The sequence below is a fragment of the Nicotiana tabacum genome, chromosome 5 (genome assembly GCF_000715075.1).
Source record: "Nicotiana tabacum cultivar K326 chromosome 5, ASM71507v2, whole genome shotgun sequence".
In the NCBI taxonomy this organism is placed as follows: Eukaryota; Viridiplantae; Streptophyta; class Magnoliopsida; order Solanales; family Solanaceae; genus Nicotiana; species Nicotiana tabacum.
Window position 1 is genome coordinate 84,454,895 of NC_134084.1, and position 24,613 is coordinate 84,479,507.

A 24,613-nucleotide genomic window follows, 5' to 3' on the forward strand; every position below is an offset into this window, starting at 1 on the left:
ATTTCGTACTGTGTTACCAATGCCTCAAATTGACGAAGCAAATTGACATGTTCTTCCAATGTATCACTAAATAACATGATGTCATCAATGTAAACTAATGAGGTATGAAGGATGGGTTGGAAGATTTTTATCATGGACTTTTGGAACAAGGAGGGTGCAATTTTCAACCCGAAGGGCATGACTTTCCATTGGAAGTGATGATTGGGGATGCAAAATCCCGTTTTAGGTCTTTCTTCAGGGTGGATTCCCATTTGCCAAAAACCTAGTTTTAAATCAAACTTGGAAAAATATTTGGCCTTGGCTAAGTATGAGAAAAGAGTGAGTTTATTTGGGATGGGGAATTTATCATCTTAGAGGAAATGGTTGTGTGGCTGGTAATTAATGACTAACATGAGTTTTCCTCTTGTCTGTTCAGCTCTTTTGTTGACACAAAAAGTTTCACATTCCCATTGTGAATCTGATGGCTCTATCATATCAAATTCCAAAAGTTCTTCACATTCTTTCTTTGCAAGCTGAAGATGATCTGGATTCATCCCTGAATGGCTGACTTTTGTTGGATTGATATTTTCATTCTTATTGAAAGGGAGCTTGATAAAAACTCTTTGTTTTTCCATAACGGGTGTTTCACTTTCTTCATAAAATCCTTGCGGGATTCAGCACATGAATGTTCAATGAGATTTTGCTCAATCTCTTTGATTTGTTCGTCGTTGGTGATTTGGAATAGCCCTGGAATCTCAGAATATGGTTTGAACTGCTTTTTAAAAGCTATCTCATTAGCCTTGATCTGAAGTTGATCTCTAAGTTTTCTGTTAATGTCGAATCCAATAATAAGATCCTTTCCTGGTACATCAGATCCTAGTAGCTTGGTTCTGTACTTCAACCCTGGAAAGAACTTAATTGTGACTCGGTGCTTTGTAATGACAGTTGTGGTCAAGATTGTATTTGATGCAGTGTTGAAATCTTTAAAATGCGGCACCCATTGATCTTCAGGGAGAACAACAGGATTTATGACTGAAGAAGCAGCTTCAGTGTCGATGAAAGCAATAACTCGAGTTGGTTTATCCCATTTGGATGAATAGACTTTGAGTTCTACTTGAGGAACGACTGCGAGAGCGTTGATCTCTTCTTGGGCTTCGATCAATGGTTCTGAAATTTGGTAGTGATCATTGCCTTGATCTTCATAGATATCAAGAGAGAATAAAGTTTCTTCATTGGGTTCATCATCTACAGAGAATATGGATTCAAGGTCCTCCTCTTTTCCAAGATGTATGCTAGTGTAATCTTCAATCTCTTCAAGGAGTTTGACAAATCTTCTTGATTGGGGACAATTTTTTGCGAAATGTCCAATCTTATGGAAAATAAAACATATGTTCTTCTTGTGAAAATTTCTTGGCCTTCTGCGTCTGAAATATTTTGTGCGTCTCTTGGACCTTGATTTTTCGTCTGGAATTCTTGGCCATCTGAACCTCCTGAATTCTCTCCTTTGCTTGGATGTGTGGCAGGAACATCCTAATCCGGTGATTAGATCACATTTGTGGCATGCTTTGTCAAGAGCTGGATTGTGTTGGATAATTTGTTAGAGGGCAGATCGCTTCGTACAAATGTCATCTAATGTGACAAAAATAGCTTGCCTAATGTAACCAATTTGTGGGATTGTTATAGACTGAAACTTTTCTTTAATGATGGTCATGGTTCGGCTTGCCAACAACTTTGGAAGGGAAGAGACAAAGGCTTGCTTCAGATTGATGTCTCCTCCGATTTAAAAGTATATCTTCGCCATTTTTTGAAAATGCCTATCAATGTCATTTATGTCGAATGACACACACTTTATCTCGAAGAGTTGTCTTTGCATTTTCTCATGTCTTTGGCCAGTATCTCCGCAGAAAACTTCATGTAGGATTCTAATGTTGAAGGCAAACTCTTGGGAAGTAACAAAAGTATTTTTGTCTTGAATTCCAAGTGAGTTCCACCAATCTCTGAGGATTCCTGAGAACCGTGAAGTGAGTTCTGATAGGATGATATACTTTTCTTGTTCCACCAAATGTTTGGTCACCATCCAATTATAGAAGTCTTGGATCCTTTGAGGCCATTTTGAAACCTTGACGTCATCTAAGGTGAAAGTATGGAAGCCAGTTCCAATTGGTTTTGACGCCATGGGCTCATATCTTCTTTCTGGGATTGGCTCATCTGTCATGCCTTCTTGTTCCTCATCTACTTCAGATACTTCTGGGTCTCTTGGCTGGTTTACAAATATTGGGGGATTATCGTCTTCGGAAGATTTCGTTGTGGATTCATTACTTGATTGAGAGCTATCTTTCATTGTTTCATCGTCTGATGAATTCAGAGATTCCGACCATGGAGTATCTTCTTCTGATATGTATCTTGGCTGGGAGACATAGAGGTCTGAAGCCTTCTGGTAAGAAATCATCAGATTTTCGGGGTTGGACCCTTTTGAACTTTCTCCTTGATCTCACCTTTTCTTGGTTTGTTTCTGTGCTCAAGGGCATTTTTCCTTTCCCAAACCATTTTTGCAATATCAAAATCATGTTCTTATTTTAAGGATTAGGTGAAAGAGATTGGATTTTGTGAGATAGATGAAAAAGTAGAAAAGGTGTAGTCTAATTTAGGTTGGGAATATGCTTGTGGAGACATAGGGAATAAGGTAGGTTTTGAGGGGAAAACTGGGTTTTTTGTCGTTCAAAGTGGTCATTTCTCAGAAGTTGAATTTGTTCTTCGATGGAAATTTGTTTGTTGTTAGAAGAACTGGAAAAGTGAAGTTCCTGGCGGACAAATCTCATATTGTAAATTTGCCAATCTTAGTACCGAGGCTTTGATTAGTCTGGCATGGTGAGTCGATGACAGCTCCATCTTTTTCTCAATTGTTTCCACTTTGCTCTTTATTTTATTTTGTGTATGGGTCACGTTCTTTATGGTGTTGCCAATGTTGCCCAGTACCTTGTTTTGGCAGATGGAGTTTTATGATTGCTAGTTCATTGTTGCTTCGATGTCACTTGCTAGGGGTTTTTCTCTAGTAGGTAACACTATATTTTTCTTGGGAATTTTTGGAGCATGGCTTATACCCTCTTTTTCAAAAGGTTGAAGTGAAGGAAAGTCTTGGGTATGACTGGAGCTTGAAGGATTTAGCATGAATATCTGTGGTTATGGGGGATTTGTGGTTTTTTGAGTTGGTGATGTTTTAGGTTCAGGTGGTTTTTTGGATTCTAGGGTATGAGCTGGTGGTGATTTGGGTTTGGGTATGGTTTTACTATCCTCCCAGCTTGGAGTGAATTTTTCTGGTAATTTTGGCCATTCCTGGGGTTTGTAACTGACAAAAAATTCATATTTACCTGGACGGCTTAATGAGCCAATTGAAGGATCTTTATTCTCATATTTGGCTCGAAATTGTTTTCAGTGGTTTTTCCCTTTTTCTTGGATTTTGGTTTGGTTTTGTTGAGGCCAAATCTTTCCCAATGATGCTGGTGGTGTTCATCATATTCTCAAATTGGATCTTCCAAACAGTCTTGACAGTCGCAATCAACATCCCAAGGGCAGTATCCCGTAAAGGAGCATTTGAACCACCAAGTCCTTTTTCCTTCTTTGTCAAAATTTTGACACCAGTCATGTTCTTCCATGATGCTTTGTATATTTCAAAAGAACTCTCAATCAGGTTCAGGGTATGCATCTGTTGTATCTTTGGGTTTAATCATTTGGCAAGAGAAGATGGTTTTATTGGGTTTTTTGAGATGGGAATGGTCAAAGCTTATGCAAATAGTTTTGTCATTTCTTTTGGTAAAAGTTGGTTCACCAAATTGTAGAGATTCCTCCAGTTCTCTTAAATTTTCATAATTTGTGATCCAGGAATCAGAAAGAATTTTGACATGTTCATCTCTGGAAATTTGTCTGGGTATCTGGGTGCACATGGTGTTTCCTTTGGTAGCATCAATATTTAGGAGTAAAGCATTTTCTCCTCCGGGAAGGAAAAGATCCATGGCATAATTTTTGACTCGCCATGCCATTTGGTGATGAAGAGTGGCTTGGATGGAATCTTTGGCTTGAGGGGCTCCTTGGATTTTGACTTGGAATTTTAGAGCTTCGGTTAAGTATGGATCATAAAGGGACATGTTGAAATTTGGAAAGATAGTTATGAAGACAGTCCAGCATTCAGGATAACTTCTGCAGTACCCAAATTTGCATGTTGGTACTCCAAGTATCTTGTATCTAGAAGAGAAAGTCGAGCTACAAGAGGTTGACCTTTTCTTCCGTGATATGTTAAAATAATTCGGATAGCACCAAAATGGATATGGGTAAAACCATGATCTCTCCATTGTCTGGGAAAATCATCTGGGATTTGAAGAGTGATAAATTATTCCTCTCGAGTGGCAAGAATAGGATGCTGGTCTAGTTTTGAGGCAACAACATATTCTTTGACTCCTTTTGGTCTGTATTGGACTAAGGAACGATTTTGGGTCCAAGGTGCAAATGATTTTTTGGTAAAGCTGAGTAGGGGTTTATGAGGGGTAGTTCAGAGGAGGATACTTTTTGTTCATCGGGCAAGATATCTACTTCATAGAGGTAATCATATTTTTTGGACAAGGTTTTATATAGAGTAGGAGACATATTCATTTCTGCTAGGGAAGAGGACGATGGAAATGACTCAGACATATTTAGCAAACTGTTCCTCCCTCTGAAAGGATGGGCTGGCTCTGATACCATAGTATAAGGAACAGAGCAAGAGACTCCAAGAAAGCAAACTAAATTACCATATCTCTCTCGGGATGCACCTATTTTGCTGGAAAAGGATTCTTTGTGCCTTGCTATATTCTTCCTCTATTGATAAAATGGACACGGGAAATTTCCACCAGAATGATGCCTCTGCTTGCGCTTGGAATTTTCCTTTAATGATCTTCACTGGCCTATGGAACATGAATATCTTTGTTGCGTAGGAATCGCCGAAAAATTTCATCCAATATCTTCTAGGCTTGAACCATAGTAAAAATACTTTAAGATGGTGCAATGTTATCAAAATCCTTGAAGACGTTGCATTTGAATTCCATGAAAAAATAATACTGATGGCATAGGTACCAAAAAAACCATAATAGTTGTTGTGGAAAATCCTTGGCTTGAGCTATGAATATATGGCAGAACGAATATTCTAGATTGACCCCATATGGCTTGAGAATGGATCCACATATAATTTTTCATCCTCGTTTGTTTCATGTTCATCAAATGAATCTTCATCCTTATTATCCATTGATGTTCCCTCACCATGATAAGTTAAAATTGATCTAAGGATCGAAGGATCGAATTCTTTATATAGGTCGTTGATATCCTGCAATTCATCTGCTAATTCATCATCCACTTCTGTTTCATCACTTGAACTATCATTTTGGTATGCTACATCTAATACATCCTCAACTTCAACTCTACCCAATGGTTTAGATTTTATCACTACCCACCATGCAGACTTATTCTTGCACAAAGGATAAGGTACATAATACATCAGTTTCATATTTTGTGCAATAATATGTCACGACCCAAACCGATGGGCTGCGACAGGTGCCTGAGTCTTACCTGTCAAACACCCCTAAGCATGCATCTAAAATATGAACCTGAATAACATCTGCTGCATTACAAAATTAACATACGTGAAAGAAGCCTGCCATCAAGGCATATGTACGTATTCAGGCAGAATACAGTGGGCTAGCCGGCAAGGCTGCTATAGACAACTATACATCAAAAACTGAAAGCCGACAAGGCCACATACAATCCAACTAGACATACTGTCTACAGACCTCTAACAGAAATATAACTGTACAAAGACGGGACTGAGCCACATCATACTCATATACATATATATGTACAAATGTATCGTACTAATATCAAAAGCAGCTAAGCACGCCAACTCTCGCTGATAAGGGATCCTAAGAATGGGGACCGTCAGCTTGCCTACCTGCACATGCGGGCATGAAATGCAAGCCCCGTGAAATAGGGCATTAGTACGAAAAATGTACTGAGTATGTAAGGCATGGAAATTAGTACGTAAAAGACATAGATGAAACATGGAATATTGAAACACATTTTTAAATTTGATTAACTTTGTAAATACTGAAATGTTTATAACGTCATGCACGTGTGTGTAAATGTCATGCCATGCATAGGTATGGTGTACATAATATCTTCAAGCCACTGGGGGCATCCCATCATATCATCTCGGCCACTGTGGGCAATATCATCAACATATACCAGCTGTTCAGGTGGTGGTGCATATATAATGCCATAACCTTTCACATATCACATATACATATATATACATAGATATATATGCGTATATAACGCCGTTTGAATACATACATATATACGCGTATATAACGCTGTTTGAATCATATTTTAGCCACTGTGGGCAATATCATCACCATATACCAACTGATCAGGTGGTGGTGCGTATAACGCCGTAACCTTTTCCCATATCACATATACATATATTTACATATATATGCGTATATAACGCCATCTGGTCATGAGTCAATGCACATGTACGAAATACATGAAAAATACATAATAATCTCAATATTCCTTCCTGATAAATTTTTCCAACTGTGTATTATTCTGAGACCCATGAACAGAAGAAATTTATAATTCTCATGGGGAATCAAGAATATAGACACCCCTACTATTTCTATGAATAGAATAATTTATACAAACCGTGTTTTTTCTCGTTTCTTTCGTATAATCTAGAACATGCCAAAAGAAAGAGGGGAGGGCCTTAACATACCTGGAGTAGGGAAAACTTCGTATAATATTCCGTTGGAAAACCTTCGTTGATTAAACGAAATTTGTCCCTACTTCTTAGAAATTCATGGACGAAATTGCTTCTTTGGAATGAACTAACGTTTTCTATATTAGTTGAGCCAGTGGTTTCAAATGCCAAAGAGTTAAACCAATTAAGGTTAAAAGAGGGAAATGGACAACGTTTCCAGAGATGAAATAGTTGTAGTAGGAACATCCATCTCAATGATATTTGGTCTCATAGATGGTTGCTATTGTTATATCATACTTAAACCTGCATAATTCACCTTGGATTATCCTTGAAATTTTGAAAGGAACACGTTTTTGTTTTCTTGGAATTTTGATTCATATCAGATTGTAAAGACAACCATTTCTTACTTAATCCTAGTTTGCCACCTAGGCATTGTGACTCCTTAGTCACTCTTTGACATTGGTGGCTTCTTGCCATGTTTGAGAGGTTATTTTATTAATTTTTTTATCTACTTATTAGTTAATCGGGTAATGTCCTGTTACCTGGTAATTAATAAATTACCGCATAATTTAAAATTTGCCCCAAATTACTTAAAATTCTATTTATTTTTAAAATACTTCATATATACTTTATATATTATACTACCATGGTCATATGGTACCTTTCATGGTACTAGTTCATAATTATCGGGTATTATCGCTCGACCCGTAATATAATTCCAAATTGACCACTTTCAACGAAACTCGTTTTCGTTAATCCGTATACTCTTTTATCCCTCATAACACTTATTTATTGCTTGTTATCAATAACGTTAATACGTTAACGTCAAGATGATCTCATCCCCGATTCTACGTCGGTTAACCGAAGACGAAACTTTTAACGCACGAAAATGCGAGATGTAACATCCTTCCCCCCTTAGAAACATTCATCCTCAAATGTTCCACTCTCCGTGATCCATATAACTTTGGCAAGGTCTCCTTTTGTGATAATACTACTACCAACTCTCCCCTTAGAAGCTTAATAATTCAACGACACATAGGACAACGACAGTAATCAAAAGAAGAATTTATACATGCACCTTGAGTTTATGACATCTCAGTCGGACCCTTCTCAGGAAGAGGAAATAGGTAGGGATATATAAACTTCATGTTTTCCTCGGCCTCCCAAGTCATTTCTTCCACATTGTTGTTTCTCCAAAGAACTTTCACTGAGGCTACCTCCTTATTCTGCAGCTTACGGATTTGTCGGTCTAGAATGGCAACCAGAATTTCCTCATATGACAAGTCCTCTGTAATCTGTAAATCATTCATGCACACCACTCAGGTAGGATCTCCAATCCAATTTCGTAACATAGATACGTGAAAAACTGGATGGACATACTACAATTCCGAGGGCAATTCTAACTCATAAGCTACTCGGCCCACTCTACGAATGATCCTATAAGGCCCAATATACCGTGGGCTAATTTTGCCCTTTTTGCCAAATCTTATCACACCCTTCATAGGCGACACCTTCAAGAATACCCAGTTATCAACCCCGAACATTAAATCTCGACGTCGCATGTCAGAATATGATTTCTGACGACTCTGAGCTGTTAATAGTTGATTCCTGATAAGCTTTACTTTTTCTATGGCTTGCTGAACCAGGTCTGGCCCGTGTAATCTAGATTCTCCAACGTAGAACCACCCTATAGGAGACCTACACTTTCGTCTGTAAAGAGCTTCGTATGGAGCCATCTGAATACTGGAATGGTAGCTATTATTATATGCAAACTCAATAAGCGGCATATGATCATCCCAGCTATCTTTGAAGTCTATTACAGAAGCTCGTAACATATCTTCCAGTGTTTGAATTGTATCTTCAGCCTGTCCGTCTGTCTGGGGGTGAAATGTTGTACTAAGACTTACTTGAGTCCCCAATCCCTTTTGGAAGGACCTCCAGAAGTTAGCTGTAAATTGAGCTCCTCTATTCGAGATAATAGATACAGGGACACCATGCAGTCGTACTATCTCCTTGATATAAAGCCTCGTATAATCTCATGAGGAATTTGTAGTTCTAACGGGCAGAAAATGGGCTGACTTTGTGAGCCTATCAACAATCACCCATATCGAATCGAACTTACGTTGGGTACGAGGTAAGCCTACGATGAAGTCCATATTGATTATTTCCCATTTCCAAGTTGGAATTTCCATAGCCTACAATAATCCACCGGGTTTTTGATGCTCAATCTTAATTTGCTGACAGTTAGGGCACTGAGCAACAAATTATGCTATATCCTTTTCATTCTGTCCCACCAATATATTTCCCTGATGTCATGATACATTTTTGTCGCTCCTGGATGGATAGAATAATGGGAATAGTGAGCTTCTCCCATAACCTACCGATGCAGCCCTGCAACATTAGGTACACATAATCGTCCTTGATATCTGAGAACCCCATCTTTGGTAATTTCAAATGGTGTCTTCTCCTTCTGAAGAGTGGTATCTCTATAATGAACTAGCACAAGATCCTCGTATTGGCGTTCCTTTACTTTAGTTACTAAAGAAGATGTTGCCGTATCCTAAAGAGTAATTCCAATGTCACCTGAGTCCAGTAACCGAACTCCAAGACTAGCTAGCTGATGAAACTCATGGGCTATTCCCCTCTTTTCTATCTACAAATACGACAGGCTACCCATAGATATACGGCTGAGAGCATCGGGAACTACGTTTGCCTTCCTCAGATGGTATAAATATAAACGTCATAGTCTTTAAGTAGCTCCAACCATCTCCTTTGACGAAGTTTCAATTCCTTTTGCTTGAAGATGTACTGGAGGCTCTTATGATCTGTATAGATATCAACATGAATGCCATACAAGTAGTGCCTCCACATCTTTAGTGAGTGAATTACCATGGCTAACTCTAACTCGTGGGTCGGGTAGTTCTTCTCGTGCTTTCTTAGTTGTCTAGAAGCATAAGCCACAACCTTACCATACTGCATCGGCACACAACCTAATCCAATGCTTGAAGCGTCACAATAGATAACGTAACCATCGGTCACTTCTGGAAGTGTTAGAATCAGTGCTGAAGTTAATCTGTCCTCTAAGGCATAGAAAACTCCGTTCACAAGCGTCGGTCCATTGAAATCTAGTTCCCTTCTAAGTTAACTTGCATAGTTTTCCTAATCTTGCACAATTCAGGAAATTCCCCTCTTTGGAGGCCCAAGCTTCATCTTTTATCCCTCACAATTGCACCCTTATCCCACTATTAGGGCAATATTTCATCTATTCTAAATGTTACTAGTCTTAGATTCCTTTGAGTTTATTCGGGCTATACTGAGCCTCCTATAACTTAGGGAAACCATCAACTCTCTTATGATCTTAACCCTAAGGACTTACCCATTCCCGTTACCTTTTCACTTATACTTTCTTATCCTTCCTCGTATCTTTCTAAAACTTGTCGCTCTACCATACTTTTTAGCTTGCGACCTACATATATCTATCTATACTTATTCGAAATCTTTCTTCATCTTACTTGAATCATAGATTTCCTTATGTTATTCTGGAACATTAAGCGAGACAATTACAAATTTCCTGTAATATCTTGCCAAATGGAGAAGCTACAAACCTTCATCGGTGTTGTGGGTCTAGGCAAAGTCTTCACTGCCTCAGTCTCTTGTGTATCCACCCGGATGTCTTCCTCTGAAATGATATGCCCAAGGAAAGTTACAGAGTTCAACCAGAATTCACACTTAGAAAATTTTGCATATAACTTCCTTTCTTGTAGAACTCTGAGCACCGTACACAGATGACCAACATGACCATCCTCTAAACGAGAATATACCAATATATCATCAATAAATATAATTACAAACAGATCTAAGAAAGGCCTGAACACATAGTTCATCAAATCCATGAATATTGCTAGAGCATTGGTCAGACCGAACGACATAACCCGAAACTCAAAGTGCCCATATCTAGTCCTGAATGCTGTCTTCGGAATATCTTCACCCTTAACCCTTACCTGATGATACCCGGACCTCAAGTCTATCTTTGAAAATCACTTTGCACCTTGCAACTGATCAAATAAGTCGTCAATCCTCGGGAGCGCGTACTTATTCTTGATCGTCACCTTATTTAGTTGCCTATAATCAATACATATTCTTAAGGAACCATCTTTCTTCCTTACAAACAACACAGGTGCTCCCCACGGTGACGTACTAGGTTTAATAAAACCTTTTTCAAGCAAGTCTTTTAGTTGTTCTTTTAACTCTTTCAGCTCTGTGGGGGCCTTCTTATAGGGAGGAATAGATATTGGGTGAGTATTTGGTAGTAGGTCAATAGAAAACTCAATTTCTTGCTCTGGCAAGAGACCCAGAAACTCATTGGGAAAACATCGGGAAACTCATTCATCTTAGGGATGGACTGAATGGTTGGTAACTCTACTTTCGTATCCCAAACCCGAACTTAGTGATAAATGTAGTCCTTTCTGATTATCTTTCGTGCCTTGAGATGGGAGATAAATTTACCTCTTGGTGATGCAGTATTATCTTTCCATTCTAAAACAGGCTTTCCTAGAAACTGAAATCAACCCACCTTTGGTCTATACTTGACGTTAGCATAACAAAAGGCCAATCAATCCATATCAATTATAATATCAAGTCCTACCTAACCGAGCACCACGTACCTTATCCTTGTTTGTTCTCAAATATATCATGGGTCATTGCGGCAACATCCATATATATATATAACAACATTAAGACTTAACTCGCATAACTAATTTAGAAAAAAGGTTTATATACATAGGGGTCGACTAGGCCATAGACATATCATACCCAAAACTATATACATGATACTATCTGCAAAGCCTCTAAGTAGTCACAACCAATATATATACAAGTCGGGACGGGGCTCCCTACATCCTCATAAAACAACCAAACACCTTTAAAACCCTGACATGGTAATATTCTAAGAAGAGGTGGAATTCACCAACCAAAAACTGACACTTGTAGGAAGCCTACAATAGAGGGTCTTTGCCTCGTCCTACATAAGAACCTCGATCAGACACACTCCGAAGCGGAATCTTCATGTCCTTATCAGTTACCTTCCTTCTCTTGGCCCGACTACTATCTTCTTCCTCTGCATATCCCATAACATACACTGAAGAACATTGATTGACAGACTCCCAAGACTGTGGACTATCTGGAACCTCAGAAGAGCTGGTGTCCTCAAATACCTTGATATAGTTTTGAGCCTGAGGGAATCCCGGCTATGCCAATCCATGCACTACTCCCCTCATATCTTGATCAACGGGCTGTGAAACTAAGGGCCTTGGTGAGGTCGGAACTCCTCTCACCCTATCTACTGCCAGAGTGGTTGAAACAACTCGAACGGATGGGTCATATGGATCCTCGGATGGATCCTCCTTAATAGAACACATGATCTCTGATGGGTCTGATTCCATAGTATAACTTATCTCTCTTTTTGGCACCTTTGTAGCCTTCTGACCCATGCTAGCGGCTGTAGTCTTTGTAGGCATCGCTAAAAACGTAACACATCGTTAGGAACACGAATGCTTATATTGCACGATCTAAGATAAGAAAAGAGGGTAACATCCTATATGTCCTATAGCCTCCTGTCTATAAGTGTGGTGCACGACATACCCATAAACAAGACTCTACTAGACACGGTCTGGAGACAATCCTAAGATAGAACTGCTCTGATACCACTTTTGTCACGACCCAAACCGATGGGCCGCGACGGGCGCTTGAGTCTTACCTGTCAAACACCCCTAAGCATGCGCCTAAAATATGAACCTGAATAACATCGGCTACATTACAAAATTAACATACGTGAAAGAAGCCTGCCATCAAGGCATATGTACGTATAGTGGGCCAGCCGGCAAGGCTGCTATAGACAACTATAAATCAAAAACTGAAAGCCGACAAGGCCACATACAACCCAACTAGACATATTGTCTACAGACCTCTAACAGAAATATAACTGTACAAAGATGGGACTGAGCCACGTCATACTCATATACATATATATGCACAAACGTATCGTACCAATAAAAGCAGCTCCGGATCAAATGGAGCACGCCAACTCTTGCTGATCAGGGATCCTAAGAATTGGGACCGTCAGCTTGCCTACCTGCACATGCGGGCATGAAACGCAGGCCCTGTAAAATAGGGCGTCAGTACGAAAAATGTACTGAGTATGTAAGGCATGGAAATTAGTACGTAAATGACATAGATGAAACATGGAATATTGAAACACATTTTTAAATTTAATTAACTTTGTAAATACTGAAACGTTTATAATGTCATGCACGTGTGTGTAAATGTCATGCCATGCATAGGTATGGTGTACATAATATCATCAAGCCACTGGGGGCATCCGATCATATCATCTTGGCCACTGTGGGCAATATCATCAACATATACCAGCTGATCAGGTGGTGGTGCGTATATAACGCCATAACCTTTCCCATATCCCATATACATATATATATATATATATATACATACATATATACGCGTATATAACGCCGTTTGAATACATACATATATATGCGTATATAACGCCGTTTGAATCATATTTTAGCCACTGTGGGCAATATCATCATCATATACCAACTGATCAGGTGGTGGTGAGTATATAACGCCGTAACCTTTTCCCATATCCCATATACATATATTAACATATATACGCGTATATAACGCCATCTGGTCATGGGTCAATGCACATGTACGAAATGCATGAAAAATACATAATATTCTCAATATTCCTTCCGGATAAATTTTTCCAACTCCGTATTATTCTAAGACCCATGAACAGAAGAAAAAAAAATTTCTCATGGGGAATCAAGAATATAGACACCCCTACTATTTCTATGAATAGAATAATTTATACAAACCATGTAGTTTCTCGTTTCTTTCGTATAATCTAGACCATGCCAAAAGAAAGAGGGGAGGGCCATAACATACCTAGAGTAGGGAAAACTTCGTATAATATTCCGTTAGAAAACCTACGTTGATTAAACGAAATTTGTCCCTACTTCTTAGAAATTAATGGACGAAATTGCTTCTTTGGAATGAACTAATGTTTTCTGTATTAGTTAAACCAGTGGTTTCAAATGACAAAGAGTTAAACCAATTAAGGTTAAAAGAGGGAAATGGACAACGTTTCCAGAGATGAAATAGTTGTAGTAGGAACATCCATCTCAATGATATTTGGTCTCATAGATGGTTGCTATTGTTATATCATACTTAAACATGCATAATTCACCTTGGATTATCCTTGAGATTTTGAAAGGAACACGTTTTTGTTTTCTTGGAATTTTGATTCATATCATATTGTAAAGACAACCATTTCTTACTTAATCCTAGTTTGCCACCTAGGCATAGTGACTCCTTAGTCACTCTTTGACATTGGTGGCTTCTTGCCACGTTTGAGAGGTTATTTTATTAATTTTTTTATCTACTTATTAGTTAATCGGGTAATGTCCTGTTATCCAGTAATTAATCAATTACCCGCATAATTTAAAATTTTCCCCAAATTACTTAAAATTCTATTTATTTTTAAAATACTTCATATATACTTTATATATTATACTACCATGGTCATATGGTACCTTGCATGGTACTAGTTCATAATTATCGGGTATTATCGCTCAACCCGTATTTTATTCCAAATTGGCCACTTTCAACGAAACTCGTTTTCTTTAATTCGTGTACCCTTTTATCCTTCATGACACTTATTTATTAGTTGTTACAAATAGCGTAAATATGTTACCTCAAGATAATCTCATCCCCGATTCTACGTCGGTTAACCGAAGACGAAACTTTTAACGTACGAAAATGCGAGATGTAACATAATAAATGGGTCATAGAGTCTATACCTCCCCGTGTGCTTTATTTCAATAATTTTGTATTGTGGATGCACTTTCGTGCCTCTATTTGGTGTTGGATCATACCACTTACACCGAAAGAGTACTAATTTTTTCTTCGCCAACCCACTTAATACTCAAGTTCTATGATCTTTTGAAGCGCATCATAATAATCAATATCCCTATCGGCTTTCATACACACACCACTATTATTTGTTTTTTTACCCTTAGACCATTATTCTATATGAAACTTGTACCCATTAATATAGTACTTAGACATTAAACTATATCTTCCAAAAATTGGTCATTTACGCCATTAATGGGATTATGAACCTATAAAGGGTAAAATAATTTAGAATTATTTAAATACATATAACTTATTATAATTTACCGTTAATAAGTTCATATTAAAAATTAAGTAACACTTACAAATTCTTTAAATGTGATGACCCGATCGGTTTTCTTAAGAATTAATGCCCCGATCCCCTATTAATTTCTTTCCCCAAGTTTATTTCTGCTATTTCGATTTTCCGGGATGTTCGGTTTTGAGTTTCAGAGAGTTTTGGGACACTTAGTCCCTAAATGAGAGCTTAAGTATTGGAAAGTTGACTGTAGTCGGAACAGTATGAAGACGGCCTTGGAATGGAAATCTGATGGTTCCGTTAGCTCCGTTGGATGACTTCGGTGTTACGACCGTGTTCGGATTGTATTTTGGAGGTCCGTAGCTAATTTAGGCTTGAAATGCCGGAAGTTGAATTTTTGAAGTTTCCGGTCTGATAGTGAGATTTTGATTTGAGGATTGGAATGGAATTCCGGAAGTTGGAGTAGCTCTGTAGTGTTGAATGTCACGTGTGTGCACAACTTCAGGTCATTTGGATGAGGTTTGATCGAAAGCGTACTTTGAGAATTTCGGAGTTCTTAGGCTTAAATCCATGGTTAATTCGAGGTTTTGATATTGTGTTAGGTGTTTTAAGGATTGGTACAAGTTTGGATAGTGGTTTGTGACTTGTTGGTACCTTTGGTTGAGGTCCCGGGAGCCTCAGGGTAATTTCAGATGGTTAACGAGAAGTTTGAGGAAATGTTGCAGCTGCTGTATTTTTTGCTACTTCTGGTATTTTCGCATTTGTGGTTTGGGGACCACAAGTGCGGCGTCGCAGAAACGGATTTTGGTCTTTTCTTCAAGAACCGCAGAAGCGGTGGAATTACCGCAGAAGCGGTACCGCATCTGCGGATTGGGAGTCACAGATGCGGAAGCTGGCTCTTTAAGTGAAAGTCGCAGATGCGACATTTGTTCCGCAGAAGCGGGACCGCAGATGCGGAAACTGCTAGGCATTATTTTAAAAGGGGTTTCGCGACTTGGGGGGTTTATTTCCACCATTATTATCATTTTTGGAGCTCTTTGTAGGGGATAGAAGAAGGATTCGAGGGGAATCGCTTGGAGGTAACATCCTTGACTTCATAACTCGTTTCTATGTGATTACAGACCTAATTAGTGATGAAAAATTTGGGAAAAATGGGTAATTAGGGCTTGAGTTTAAAAGACTTTTTAATGAGGATTTGAGGGGCCATTTGGACTCCGAATTCAATGTTCTTGTTATGTACAGACTCGTGAGAGCACAAGGTTTCTGAAAATGTAAAGTTCACTCGATTTCGAGACATGAGCCCGAGGGGCATTTTGGTCATTTTACCTAATTTTCGCGTATTAGGTTAAAATTTTATTGTAGAATCAGTTACTTGAAGTGTTATTTACATTATGAAATTGAATTGAATAGATTTGGGCCATTTGGAGTCGAGTACTCGTGGCAAGAGCGTGATTTCAGATTGATTTTTGAGCCGGTTCAAGGTAAGTGGCTTGTCTAACCTTGTGTGGGAGACCTTCTCCTTAGGATATGATATATTTGGTAATTGAAATGCCTTTTATGTGAGGTGACGAGTGCGTACTTGAGCTAATTGTTGAAAATCCGGTTTTACTTTAAGTATTTCAATTGAGTTCCTTTTTCCTGCTTTATTCTACTTGCGAATTTAGCCTGTTGTAGTTTAGAAAAGCATGTTTAGTTGACTTAATTGCCTATTTCCTTAAACTGCTTTAATTGCATTACGTGAAACATGTTAGGCTAGAATTAACTGTTTACTTTGTACAAAATTTGCATTTAATTGAGTATTCTTGTGTTGCTTCTATGTGTTTTTAATTTAGGACTACGGGACGGCATCCCGGGAGATTCCCTGTACGTATTTATCATCTGGATTGAGGTGCGGAATACCAAGAGATCCCTCGCACGTATATTGAGGATACCGAGAGATCCTCGGGATACCAAGAGATCCCTAGCATATAATGAGGATACCGAGAGATCCTCGGGATACCAAGAGATCCCTAGCATATAATGGGGATACCGAGAGATCCTCGGGATACCAAGAGATCCCTAGCATGTATTGAGAATACCAAGAGATCCCTGACATATATTGAGGGTACTAAGATATCCTCGGGATACTGAGAGATCCCCGATTACTTCCTTGTGGTTTGCCTTCATCTCTGTTCCCGTTATTGTACTCTTATTATCATGTGTAGATTCTTGTTGTAGATTCTCAATTATACTGCTCATCTTATCATGTCATCTTTATAATTATTTAATCTCAGTAGGGCCCTAACCTTCCTCGTCACTACCCAACTGAGTTTAGGCTTGGCACTTACTGAGTACTGTTGTGGTGTACTCATGCCTCTTCTACGCATGTTTTTCATGTGCAGATTTAGGTACCGCTACCCATGCCTATCATCTTTGAGGAGGCGACTGCTCTAGAGACTTCGAGGTACATCTGCCGTGTCCGCAGACCGAGAAGTCCCTTTCTATTTCTGCTTTTAGTATTTAGCCCTTCTGTACTTTTCTGTTCTTATTAGACATTCCGGAGTTAGAGTTATGTAGTATTGATCTTAGCTTGTGATTCGTGGGTTTTTGGGTCTTGGATTTAGATATTAGTTTTTGAGACTTATATATGGTATATGCCGAGCGGCATATTTAAACACTATTATTGTTTTATTTCTGTTTTTAAATTGTTTTTACTTCCGCAAGTTAGGTTATCTTTCACAATTTAGGCTTACTTAGTCGTAGAGACTAGGTGCCGTCACGATGGTTCACGGAGGGCAAACTGGGGTCGTGACAAATTGGTATCAGAGCTCTAGGTTCATAGGAGTCATAGATCACAAGCCAGTTTATTAGCGTCTTGCTGATCAGTACAGAGACATTTGTACTTATCTACGAGAGGCTATGTAACTGTTAGGAAAATTTCCATTTCATTTGATTTCCTTATCGTGCGATATTTTGACATCACAATTCTAAACTTCTGTCTTCTATTCTCTCACAGATGGTGAGGACACCTGCTACTCGAGACGATCAGGCACCCGCACCCCCTATTGCAGCCGTCAGAGGTCGAGGCCGGGGTAGAGGCGGAGGACGCGCACGTGGTGCAGCCAGGGCACCTGCGCGAGCTGCCGCCGAGGTACCACCAGTGGATCCAGCCGGAGTCCAGGCACCTGACAAGCCTACTGCTACTATTACTCCAGCTTTTTTGGAGACTTTGGCACAGTTCATGAGCACGTACACCACTTTGGCTCAGGCAGGGTTGCTTCCCTTTGTTGTAGCTACGTCCCAGGCCGGGGGAGGAGCACAAACTCCCGCCACCGGCACTCCTGAGAAGAGATTGCATGTTGAGCAAGTCCCTAAGATTATCCCTGTTCCACCTGTAGTACCAGTTCAGCCCGAGGATGGGGCAGTGACTTCCGAGGATGAGCAGCTGAGGCTTGAGAGGTTCAAGAAGTACAAGCCTCCTGTATTCAGTGGTCTAGCATTGGAGGATGCTCTGGGATTTCTTGATGAGTGTTACCGCATTCTCCATACCATGGGTATCTTAGGATCGAGCGGGGTTTCTTTTACTACCTACCAGCTTCGAGGAGCCGCCAATGAGTGGTGGCGCACCTATGAGTTAGACAGTCCAGATGAGGCTGCTTCACTGACTTGGGCTCAGTTTTCAGATCTGTTTCTGAGGGAGTATGTTCCTTAGAGCCTTAGGGACACATGGCCCGCAGATTTTGAGCATTTGAGCCAGTGCGCTATCACTGTTTCAGAATATGTTGTCCGTTATTCCAGTTTGGCTAGGCATGCACCAGCCTTGGTTTCTACTGTTCGCGAGAGGGTTCGCCAGTTTATTAAGGGGCTTATTCCCAGCACCAGATATAGCATGGCTCGTGAGTTGGAGATAAATATTTCTTATTAGTAGGTGGTGAGCATTGCTAGGAGGATTAAGGGTATGCATGCTAGGGAGAGAGAGGAGAGGGAGGCCAAGAGGTCTCGAGAGTCGGGCCATTACTCTAGTGCCCGTACCCCAGTTGCAGGTTGTCATTGTAGGGGTTATATGTGTTGCCCTATTCATTTAGCTCTTCCAGCAGCCAGTAGTGCTCCAACTCCTCCTCGGCCTCAGTAGCCTTATTATGCACCTTTGGTTTCTAGCGCGCCTCCTGCGTGGGGTGCTTTTAGAGGTCAGTCCAACAGACCTAGCCCTAGCTAGTCGTAGTCACCACGTCCTCCCAGAGCTTGTTTTGAGTGTGGTGACACATACCACGTGGTAAGGGATTGCCCTAGAAATGGGAGGAGTGTACCTCCACAGATTTCTCAGCCACAGTGTGCTCCGCAGAGTTCTCAGGCTATGATTACAGCTCCAGTTGCTGCCCTATCTGCTCAGCCAGCTAGAGGTGGAGGTCGGGGAGGTAAGGTTTCCTTCGAGGGGGAGGCCAATCCAAATACTATGCCCTTCCTGCCCGTACCGAAGTTGTTGCCTCTGATTCTGTCATCACAGGTATTATATTGGTTTGCCGCAGAGATGCATCAGTTCTATTCGATCCAGGCTCTACTTACTCTTATGTGTCTTCTTATTTTGCTCCGCATTTGGGAGTACCTCGGGATTCTTTGAGTTCTCTTATGTATGTTTCTACTCTTGTGGGAGATTCTCTTGTTGTGGACTGTGTTTATTGGTCGTGTTTGGTTGCTCTTAGTGGTTTTGAGACTAGAGCCGATCTATTGTTACTCTACATGGTTGATTTTGATATTATCTTGGGCATGGACTGGTTGTCGCCCCATTATTCTATTCTTGATTGTCACGCCAAAACCGTGATGCTAGCTATGCTAGTTGTACCGAGTGTTGAGTGGAGGGGTACTTTAGATCACACTCACAGTAGAGTTATTTCTTTCCTTAAGGCTCAGCGTATGGGTGAGAAGGGGTGTGGCACGTATTTAGCTTATGTGAGAGATGTTAGTATTGATACCCCTTCAGTTGATTCAGTCCCAATAGTGCGGGATTATCCCGATGTGTTCCGAGCTGATCTTCCGGGCATGCCGCCTGATAGAGATATTGATTTTGGCATTGATCTGTTGCTGGGCACTCAGCCCATTTCTATTTCTTCGTATCGTATGGCTCCTCCTAAGTTGAAGGAGTTGAAGGATCAGTTGCAGGAATTGCATAATAAGGGTTTTATTCGGCCCAGTTTTTCACCTTGGGGTGCTCCTGTCTTGTTTGTGAAGAAAAATAATGGTTCTATGTGTATGTGTATTGATTACCGCCAATTGAACAAGGTTACAGTGAAGAACCGTTATCCTTTGCCTCGTATTGATAATTTGTTTGACCAGCTTCAAGGTGCATGAGTGTTTTCTAAGATTGATTTGCGCTCAAGTTACCATCAGTTGAAGATTCGGGAGCCAGACATCCCGAAGACTGCTTTTAGGACTCGGTATGGTGATTACGTGTTCCTTGTCATGTCATTTGGGCTGACCAATGCCCCAACAACCTTCATGCATTTGATGTGCAGTGTGTTCCGGCCGTATCTTGACTCGTTCATCATTGTCTTTATTGATGATATCCTGGTGAATTCTCAGAGTCGGGAAGATCATGAGCAGCACCTGAGCATTGTGGGTCAGACTTTGAGAGAGAAGAAGTTATATGCTAAGTTCTTGAAATGTGAGTTTTGGTTGGATTCAGTGGCATTCTTAGGCCACATGGTATCGAGTGAGGGTATTCAGGTGGATCCGAAGAAGATAGAGGCCGTGCAGAGTTGGCCCAGACCATCATCAGCTACAGAGATCCGCAGTTTCCTTGGTTTGGAAGGTTACTACCATTGTTTTGTGGAGGGGTTTTCATCGATTGCAGCCCCTATGACCAGGTTGACCCAGAAGGGTGCTCCATTTTAGTAGACGGAGGAGTGTGAGTTGAGCTTTCAAAAGCTCAAGATAGCTTTGACTACAACCACAGTTTTGATATTGCCTATAGGTTTGGGGTCTTATACGGTCTATTGCGATGCCTCGAGGATTGGCCTCAGAGCGGTGTTGATGAAGGACGGTAGGGTGATTGCCTACGCGTCTAGACATTTGAAGATACAAGGGAAGAATTACCTAATTTCGCGTATTAGCTTAGAATTTAATTGTAGAATCAGTTACTTGAAGTGATATTTACATTATGAAATTGAATTGAATTGATTTGGGCCATTTGGAGTCGAGTACTCGTGGCAAGAGCGTGGTTTCAGATTGATTTTTTAGCCGGTTCGAGGTATGTGGCTTGTCTAACCTTGTGTGGGGGACCTTCCCCTTAGGATATGATATATTTGGTAATTGAAATGTCTTGTACGTGAGGTGACGAGTGCGTACTTGAGCTAATTGTTGAAAATCTGGTTTTACTTTAAGTATTTCAACTGAGTTCCTTTTTCCTGCTTTATTCTACTTGCGAATTTAGCCTGTTGTAGTTTAGAAAAGCATGTTTAGTTGACTTAATTGCCTATTTGCTTAAACTGCTTTAATTGCATTACGTGAAGCATGTTAGGCTAGAATTAACTATTTACTTTGTATGAAATCTGCATTTTATTGAGTATTCTTGTGTTGCTTCTATGTGTTTTTAATTTGGGACTACGGGATGACATCCTGGGAGATCCACTGTACGCATTTATGATCTGGACTGAGGTGCGGGATACCAAGAGATCCCTGGCACGTATATTGAGGATACCAAGAGATCCTCGGGATACCAAGAGATCCCTAGAATATATTGAGGATACCAAGAGATCCTCGAGATACCAATAGATCCCTAACATGTATTGAGGATACCGAGAGATCCCTGGCATATATTGAGGGTACTAAGAGATCCTCGGGATACTGAGAGATCCCCGATTACTTCCTTGTGGTTTGCCTTCATCTCTGTTCCCGTTATTGTACTCTTATTATCATGTGTTGATTCTTGCTGTAGATTCTCAATTGTACTGCTCATCTTATCATGTCATCTTTATAATTATTTAATCTCAGTAGGGCCCTAACCTTCCTCGTCACTACCCAACCGAGGTTAGGCTTGGCACTTACTGAGTACCGTTATGGTATACTCATGCCTCTTCTACGCATGTTTTTCATGTGTAGATTTAGGTACCGCTACCCATGCCTATCATCTTTGAGGAGGTGACTGCTCTAGAGACTTCGAGGTACATCTGCCACATCCGCAGACCGAGAAGTCCCTTTCTATTCCTGCTTTTAGTACTTAGCCCTTCTGTACTTTTCTGTTCTTATTACTCATTCCGGAGTTAGAGCTATGTAGTATTGTTCTTAGCTTGTGATTTGTGGGTTTCCGGGTCTTGGATTTAGATATTGGTTTTTGAGACTTATATATGGTGTATGCCGAGCGACACATTTAAACACTATTATTGTTTTATTTCTGTTTTTAAATTGTTTTTACTTCCGCAAGTTTTGTTATCTTTCACAATTTAGGCTTACCTAGTCGTAGAGACTAGGTGCCGTCACGATGGTTCACGGAGGGCGAACCGAGGTCGTGACATTAAACCATTCTAAAAACTTTTGATAAACACGTTCTTGCCCATATGAAGCCACAAACTAACTGTTCGACAAACTAAGAAATGTCATTACTTAAAACAATGATGAATCTTTAATATATGTCGATAATAATATAAATGTATACTTACTTATAGTAAGGTTGGATCTCTAGGCAATTCAAAAGCACATGTTTTGTAGCCGACTTTAGTTCCATCTCACTCAAAAGCCGTTTTGAACTATGTTTTGGACCGCCTTTACCTGGTTGATTGAATATGGAAAATGGTGGATAAAAAGGATTGGTGCCTCTATCATCATACCGATCAGGTCTATTTCTCAAACATGGAACATCATGTTCAAGATAATATGAACAAAAATAAGAAGTTTCTCTAACCACATATGCCTCACAAATTGATCCTTCAATCCTAGATCTATTTTTGATAGTCCGCTTACATTTGCCAATAATCGTGCATATTAGCATTATTTTTAGATAGAATGATGTTAAAATGAAACACATAAGGATTAATGACTAACCGTCATTCATTACCTCTCAAATGGATACATCCATCTGCATTGAATTGGCCCTCCAAGCCATGCCTCTTGTGCAAGGTGAATTAGTAGATGTTCCATTACGTCAAGAAAACCAAGAAGGAAAATTTTTGTCAGCTTGTTTAAAGTTATGTGAATGTTATTCTCCATGTAAGTTAAGTTCTCCACCCTCAAGGTTTTAGAACACAACTCCTTGAAAAATAAGCTTACCTCTGTGATAGGCTTCCATATTATATCAGGCAATGCATTAAACGCAAAAGGAATCAAAGATTCCATGAAAATGTGACAATCGTGGCTTTTCATAGACATCAACTTTCCTTCTTTCATGTCAACACACCTATACAAGTTTGATGAATACCCATCAGGCATACTCAAATTATTAACCCAATCACAAATCTCTCTTATCTCCTCCAAGGTCAAGGTAAAATTGGCCTTGGGTTTCTAAATCTTGTTGTTCAAATATGTCAAGTACAACTTACTTCACCTACAATATTCCTTTAAGTCCACCATGGCTTATCCTTTGCCTTGTTGTTTACATCCATCACAGTATTAAACAAGTTATCAAAAATATTCTTTTCGATATGCATGACATCAAGATTATGTCGAAGAAGATTGTGCTTCCAATAAGGTAACTCCCAAAATATGCTCTATTTAGTCCAGTTGTGTGTAACACCATAACTAGGTATCTTATTAGCCAAGGGATACTCTGTTACCTTATGCAGATCCCTAACTCTGTTCCAAATCTCTTCTGGAGACAAGATGGATGGTGGCTTATCATAATAAGTTTTGTTCTTTATAAATGCACTACTATTTCTCCTAAACTCATGATCCATTGCCAAGAAGCGACAATGGCAGTCAAACCATGTGTTCTTACCTCCATGTTTCAGAGTGAATGTCTTTGTATTTTCCATACAAGTCGGGCAAGCTAACTTTTCGGCAGTTGACCACCCAGATATCATTCCATAAGCAGGAAAATCATTTATAGTCCATATCAAAGTAGCACACAATCTAAAGTTTTGCTTAGTTGATACATCATATGTTTCCACGCCTTGATGCCACAATAACTTCAACTCATCAATCAAAGGCTGCATGTAAACATTAATCAACTTTTTTGGATTACGTGGACCTGGAACAATACAAGTTAGAAACAAATATGGACTTGTCATACATAACTTAGGTGGAAGATTATACAACGTAACAAGCACCGGCCAACATGAATATGGTTCAGCAGAGACTGCAAATAGAGTGAATCCATCAGTGCATAATCCCAACCTAATATTGCTTGGTTCATTAGCAAAGTCGGGGAACAGCCTATCAAAATTATTCCATGCTTCCCTTTCTGAAGGATGACATAGAACACCATCCGGTCGTCTATGCTCATAATGCCATCTCATATGAGGAGCGGAGCTCACTGATGCATACAACCTCTTTAATCTTGGTATAAAGGGTAATTAGTGCATCGCCTTCACCCAGGTCTTCTTCTTTTTATCATTTGTGGCATCCTTGTAACGAGGCTTGTTACAAAATTTGTAGCTCTTTAGAGATGCATGATCCTTATAGAATAACATGCAACCATTCTCACAACAATGAATCCTCTC

The 24,613-nt window shown here is 39.8% G+C and overlaps 1 protein-coding gene across 1 annotated transcript; it reads right to left on the reverse strand.

Annotated features, from left to right (window-relative positions):
* Positions 1 to 3,659: 3,659 nt before the first annotated feature.
* Positions 3,660 to 4,325, reverse strand: LOC142180838 (uncharacterized). The gene has a single exon (XM_075252932.1). The coding sequence runs from the start codon at positions 4,323 to 4,325 to the stop codon at positions 3,660 to 3,662; it is 666 nt and encodes a 221-aa protein (XP_075109033.1).
* Positions 4,326 to 24,613: the final 20,288 nt, after the last annotated feature.

What these genes read in the sequence shown, in the direction of transcription:
- LOC142180838 (XM_075252932.1), bottom strand. Translation starts at nt 4,325, where the DNA reads ATGGAGAGATCATGGTTTTACCCATATCCATTTTGGTGCTATCCGAAT.